We start from the raw sequence: 6972 nt of genomic DNA, 5'->3' as shown, positions 1-6972 counted from the left end.
ATGCAGCTCAGCTAGCTGGTTTATGACTGAGCCACACTCAGTTTGTGATAAGTCCCCAGTCCACACTCAGCTAAATATATGCCAGTAGGAATGCCTCATCATGGCAGAAACAGGATTCAGCTGGCAGAATTGAAGCTTGCTAAGCCAATGTTGGTATGAATCCCCAAAAAGGAGTGTTCCAAGGGATGGGTTGGAAGATATTATTCTGGCAATCAGAATGTAGAAACAATTGTTGTCACAAATATTAGAGCATGGGTGCTTTCATTCTTCTAGAATTCCTAATAAGAGCTCATGATAAAGGATACAATGTTAGTTACAGTCAGAACAGGCCCACTGAAAAGAATGAACATGTCATGGACCTGCCTTCCCGCAGCCACGATAAGGATTCTGAGTGGGGGAGCAGTCAGTCAGAAGAGGAAGAAAGAGACTGGCCTCTTTCCCGGCCAGCAGAAGGCAGTGGGCCACAACGCCCTTCTCTAGAGGAGAAGAGACTGTAAATTTCAGGACAGTGAAAGTGGGCTAAATGGAGGCCAATTCTCTGAGGAGCAGCCTTTGGTCACAACACAGGAGGGTAGACTCTTCCTCAGAGGAAGAGATGGGAGATGACCCCGAGAGTCCCCAGGCTCGTGGGCGAACAAAGGTCAGAGAAAGGTGTCAATTAAAGAAGAAGCGATGGTGGTGCCGGCGTGTTTCCTGTTGGAGACACACTTTGAATTCAGATGCCTCAACATCATCTTGATGGACGGTCGCTAGCATAAGTGGCTCTGTGGTTAATTACTGTGTATAATAAATATGCTTGTAACTAACAATGACTGTGTGCTGATTATCTAAGCCGGCAGTCTGCCAGTTCCTGAAAGAACATAACATATTGAATAAAGGTTCAATAATTCTTTCTCTTTGTTAGCTGTTCCCTGTTGTTCAACTCCGGCCTAAGAATAATAATATAGCATTTGGGGGAAAAGATACAACCAAGTAATCCAACACTGGAAGCTAAGATGGAGAAGATCTCCACTGCCACCATGTATTTCCCTTTGGTGCTCAGGTAGGTTGGAACAAAAGTTAGCCAAACACTGCAAAACAACAGCATACTGAAAGTGATGAACTTGGCTTCATTAAAAGTGTCTGGCAGCTTTCTAGCAAAGAAAGCCACTGTGAAGCTGATGATGGCCAGAAATCCCATGAAGCCCAGAACTAAATAAAACATGAGGACAGATCCTTCATTGCATAATGCAATGATCTCTTTGCTCTGAGAATGCATGTCCAGATCTGGGAATGGGGAGAAGTTTGCCAACCACAAAACACAAATTCCTGATTGAATGAGGCTGCAAGAAAAGATAATGGAGTTGGCCAGTCTTTTCCCCACCCACTTCCTCATGCTGGATCCTGGTTTGGTGGCCATGAAAGCGACCACAACAGTGATGGTTTTAGCCATCACACAAGAAATAACCACAGAGAAGATGATGCCAAAAACTGGTTGCCGGAGAATGCAGGTCACATTATTGGGTTGTCCAAGGAATGGCAAAGAACAGAGGAAGCAGAGGACGAGAGAGACAAGCAGAATGTAGCTGATGTCCCGGTTGTTGGCTTTGACGATGGGGGTGTCTTTGTGTTTAATAAAGGTTCCTAGAACCAAAGCTGTGATAAAGGAAAAGGATGCAGCAACAGAAGTTAAAATGATCCCTAAAGGCTCTTTGAAAGATAGAAAAGTTAGATGCTTTGGAAAACATTGATCTTTGTCCTTGCTTGGATACTGATCTTCTGGGCACTGGAGACAGTCATCCATATCTGAAAAACAGAAAGAAATCTCATTTCAGTGTCATTCCATGTGAGACTTAAGAAGAATTTCCTCACTTCCTCTCCAAATAATAAATGAAATATATCTTTATTTCTGTTTCATAGTTCCAGTGCGGAGGTGTACATGTGAATTTATGACTCACCACAATGAGAACAATGATGATGTGTCAATGTGTATACACTTGAGTTGACATGAGTGGAGGTGATTTTCCTAAATGCCAAAGAGGATTTTTATTTTTTTTAAATAATGGGAGATTTTTACACTTCAATGCATTGGCAGCATGTTCCTTTTTATTTCTAAAGCCAGTTTAGAACATCTGAGTGTAGAAAATACTGAACTAGATGGACAAATTTTCTCACTTGACATAAAACAGCTTCCTATATTTTTTTGCTGCTATAAGAGAAATATTGGGAGGTTAATGACCCACTTTCTTCTTGAGTTGAAAAGCAATTCATTTTTGGTGTTTTTTTTGGGGGGGGGGAATGGGATTATGAAAGGAATTAGGAAACACATTGGTTTTACATAAATTTTTAATAAAAAATCATGTATAAGATGAAAACATAGATTCTCGCTAAAATGCCTATATATGAAATATATATTTCACACAAAATTATGGGAATTCATTAAAATAAAATTAGTTGAAAAACTGGTTGTTGGCATTTGTCTGTCTCAAGTGACAATGAAAGACCCCCATCCTGCAAGAAAGTGTTTACAACACAGAGTCACATATACAAACACACCAGGGTGATGGGTAAGGATCCCTAGTCCTTTTAGTAGGATGCTATATCAGGAGAACAGTTGTATCACCTACCCTTTTGGTCTGAAAACTTCCCATCGGGGCATAAAGCACAGTCATAACAGCAAAACGTCTTCCCCTCCTTCTTTTGTTTCCGATACCCAGACTGGCAGGAGTCATTGCAGACCGAAATGGGAATCCCCTATCCATCAATAAGAAAACAGATACCGTAGGTACAACGTAGGAAATTTATATTGCTCAAATAAGCAAAGCATTTTCAAAAGTTGGTTGGAAAATAAATATTTTCCATTTAATCATACACTTCTGTTTAGTTTCCTGATTTCATGACAGAGACAGATGCATAGGGTTGCACAACAAGTGGTGTTTTAGAACTGATAATCCAGTCAAGAACAGGGGGAAACTCAATCTGTACCTGGTTAAAACCTCTTGGCCATATAATCATGGCCTTATGAATGATGAATCCTTTTCCTTCACTCACACTTCCAACTTTCACTCTCTGGAAGGATCTGTTTGGGAAGATGACCATGTTGTTGATATCAAATTCACCTCCCATTTCCCTTTTAGCATTAAGTGATATTGTTTCTCCAGCTGAGTTATTGAATGAAATCCCTTGCAGAAATGGTTGCAGCTATTTGAAAGTGGAAAAGAAACAAGAGCTAACATTTCATGCCCATAGACATGAAATGCTGATTATTTGTACATTCCTTTCCTTTATGTTTTTTCTATAGCAAAGGAACAACCAGACGTGATAAAAGGTAGATAAAGGAACATGCATAGTGATAGAAGAAAAAATTGATTCCCCATTACAGCCACCAATTTGAGAGGAAATATGAACCCATTTCACTAATAACTTTGTGTAGGAAAAGGTTGGATACTCTCTGATGATTTCTACAAAACTGTTCTGGGCTAAGAGCAAAAATGAAGAAGATTTTAATTGTGAAAACATTACCTGCCAAGGCTGGAGATCATGGAGTTTATGTTTCCCCCCATCAGTCATTCTTCTGTGGTGGCATCTTGATGAGATGGTGTGTAAGGCATGAGCCACAGCATAGGCAGCATTGTAAATACTATAGCTATGGCCAGTCATGCTCATTTCAAAAACTGGATCAGGCAGGCTGTCTAACCTCTCTTCCCCAGTACATAGTTCATCTTCATCCACCAGCTCTTGGGGATTTGGAAATGAACAGGCAAACGCTTGCTCCCAGAAATCCTTGAGAAAACCATCTGCTCTGGTACTGTAGGGCTTTATGGTTTGAAGAAATTCCTGGAAGCCTAGCAACTCTTTTGTGTGAATGCTGAAGGAGATAGCTCCTTGGAAGAGTTGTATATCAAAGCCTATCTGAAGACCTGTTAATATGATATCAATCTGTGTTGTCATAATCCATACCTTTGCAATGGATGCATTTCCTTTGTAATCAGGATGTGGGAGATAAGTAATAGTCATTAGCAACATGATAGTCAATGAACCTCCATACAGGATCAGTGTGCAAGGTTTGTTCTCTATCAAAGCTGGATAAACATTTGACCATGTATGGAGAAGTTTTTCTATGTCACCTATATGTGCTTGTCTGGGGATTCTTTTTGTAAAAGCTGAACAGATTCTGTTCTTGGAAAGGAATGGTTCCAGGGTCGACAAGAAATGTTCTCCACCATCATCATCTTCAGCAAAGATCCCAACCCATGTCCATCCAAAATGTAGAAGTAACTGAATAATTCCCATATATTGATGGTCTTCATTTGGGACCATGCGGTAAAAGGAATTGGACTGCGTTGTTTCCCTGTTTCCTACTGCAAACGAGCCATATGTGATCTATTAAAAACACATAGTATTATGAGAGATCTGAACACTATGAGAGGTAAAGAAAATGAAAACTTATGCAGAATTATAGCTGTTAATATAGAGATATGGCCATGCTGTTTTGAAATGTCTAGAGACGTGTATGGTTTTCAGAAATGTATTTAAAACAAGGTTATGTCTATCTATTCTCCTTCCTAGGGGGGATGTGAGTGGGGGGCAACAGCATACCTGTAATAAGGTACGGATTAAATTGTATTACCCTCCCAACTTTGTTGGACTGATTATGTTTGGATGCCTGATTATTGTCTTACAAAAGCAACAACTCTATTCCAAATTTAAAAATATAAAACATACTGCTGGTGGTCAACAAAAGAGGTTTAAAGACTCATTCAATGGAAATCTAACAAAAAAAGTAGTATAAACACAGACAGTTGGAAAACAGTGGCCTGCAAGCTCTCCAACTGGAGAACAGCCTTTACAAAGGTATCATGGACACTGAAGATGTTCAAAACCGGGACGAAAGAGAGAAATGTGCTAAGAGGAAGGCACATTTGGCAAACCCTCACCATGATCAGCTCCCACCCAGAAACTAATCTCTCCACTGTGGAAGGACGTGTGGATCCACAATTAGCCTCCACAGTCACTTACGGACTCACATGTGTTAATGGAAGACAATCAACCAAACCTGGTGATAACAGAATCAATGATGTCAGGGAGCCCAAGAGAGGAAAAGAGGTGGTAAGGGAACACCTAGATACTTTAATTGTACTGATTTACAAGGAGCAAATGTCTTCCCCATATTCAAAAAGGCAAAAAAGAACAGCCAGGTAACTACCAACAGTGAGCTTCACATCAATACCAATAAAGGTTCTAGAGCAGATTAATAATTTTTCAAGAATGCCGTTCAGACATCTTCCTGCTTCTGAACCATAAAAGCAAAAGCAAACATGGTAAGAGATTTGTTTCTGCACATCCCCATGTCTCATATGCAGAGATCCTACCTGTGGAATCTTGTAGGGTCTTAAGATATCTGCAATATGGAAGGAAGTATCAGAGCTAAGTCCCCCAATGACAGTGATGAGGCTGTTACAGATGCCACACTTGTAGTTGGGGTTAAATCTATGAGATTTGAAGAGCATGTCCAGGGTGGTACGATAGGTCATCCTAGCATCATAGTAGCTGTCATAGATGTGGAACCCAAGTGTTACATTGGGCAATATATTTGGATTCTCATTGATCTCATTCACTGCAAACACCAAGGCAAGGACATGCTGGTGGAACTTTGTCACAAAACTGCAAACAGAAGAATTTAGTGCATCACAAGATAATGTCACCGTGCCTGACATCCCACAAAAAGGTGGCGACTGATTTATATTCTATGGATCTTATTTAATTTGATATTGATATCTACAACCTATTAAAAACTCCCTCTTCAAATCATGCATCAATATACTGAGATCTTGGATCTGGGTGTATTCCAGTTCCTATGAAATCTATCCCATAACCAACGGGGCAAAATCTGTTGGATTTGGAATCTGAGGGACAAATCAGGAAGAGATCTCACAAGAGGATGCCAGAGTCAATTTTTTTCTCTAAACACTGTAGAATGCACAAGATCCCAAAAGGTGCTTTGTTGTTGTTAATCGTTTAGTCATGTCCAACTCTTCGTGACCCCATGGACCAGAGCACGCCAGGCACCAAAAGGTGCTAGAGAAGCACAATTGTGTTCCTGGATGGGTGCAATCCCAGTGTGCCTTTCCTTGAACATCATCATTATCATCATTATCATTGCTATACTGCCCTTCATCTAAGGATCACAGGGTGGTCTACAATATAAAGTTTTTGTCACTTAAAGAAACTGTTGTTTGTGTTGGTGATATGACCAGGACAATCTTATAGGGAGGAGGAGGGGGGGAATGTCCTTACTTTGGAAATTCATATAACTTCTGAGAAGGATGTATTCGGAAGGATACTTCACTAAAATGGTAAATGATATGAGAAGTCATCCCACAAATTAGGAGGTCACCTCCTTGATACCATTCGTGTTCTACAGGTATAGGAACGTTAGTGGGGCACTTACTGTTACCTACTCCACTTGCAAGTGGAAGGAGGAGAAGCACCTTCACTAGATCCAGCATTTTGTTAAGCTTTTCTCTTGCCTCTGCCAATAATCTATTTCACAGGGCACAATCCATCATTAGCTTTTGAATCACCACATCTACAAAAATGAATGTCTTGAATACTGGGTGAGATTAGCAGTATTCTAGGAATTATCTGCCTAGTGACATAATGAAAGGGGATTTGTTAGAGATGAAAGTGACAGTGCCCTACTCCCAGTTTTTCTGCACCAGAAGCCTACTAATATCCACTTTCAGGCTTGCCAAGTTATTGTTTTTCCTATTATCTGAAAAGCCTCTGGAGATTTCTCTCTCTCTCTGTGTGTGTTTGTGTGTTTATAGATATATGCAGTGTGGCATGAATAATTGTCGAGAAAGAATTCCTTCTTTAGAGACCTTGAACAGCAATTATGGAAGCAAACATGTTTTCTTTTGTTTTAAGAAAAGTTCTGGCTTTTCTCTTCCTAATTTTGGACTCCAAAGGGCAGAGGTTAGCTACCCCTTG

The 6972-nt window shown here is 40.2% G+C and overlaps 1 protein-coding gene across 1 annotated transcript; it reads right to left on the bottom strand.

Moving 5' to 3' along the window:
- Positions 1–880: 880 nt before the first annotated feature.
- On the bottom strand, positions 881–6488 carry LOC309356162 (vomeronasal type-2 receptor 26-like; the record flags this gene model as incomplete). Its single annotated transcript, XM_081887338.1, has 6 exons — positions 881–1785; positions 2607–2733; positions 2965–3180; positions 3502–4362; positions 5352–5643; positions 6277–6488. 6 exons carry the CDS (start codon positions 6486–6488, stop codon positions 881–883), a joined length of 2613 nt encoding a protein of 870 aa, XP_081743464.1.
- Positions 6489–6972: the final 484 nt, after the last annotated feature.

The sequence above is a fragment of the Podarcis melisellensis genome (genome assembly GCF_964234715.1).
Source record: "Podarcis melisellensis genome assembly, chromosome: 13".
Taxonomy (NCBI): domain Eukaryota; kingdom Metazoa; phylum Chordata; class Lepidosauria; order Squamata; family Lacertidae; genus Podarcis; species Podarcis melisellensis.
The sequence above is the reverse complement of the archived record's forward strand: the minus strand, read 5'-3'. Positions and strand labels throughout refer to the sequence as shown.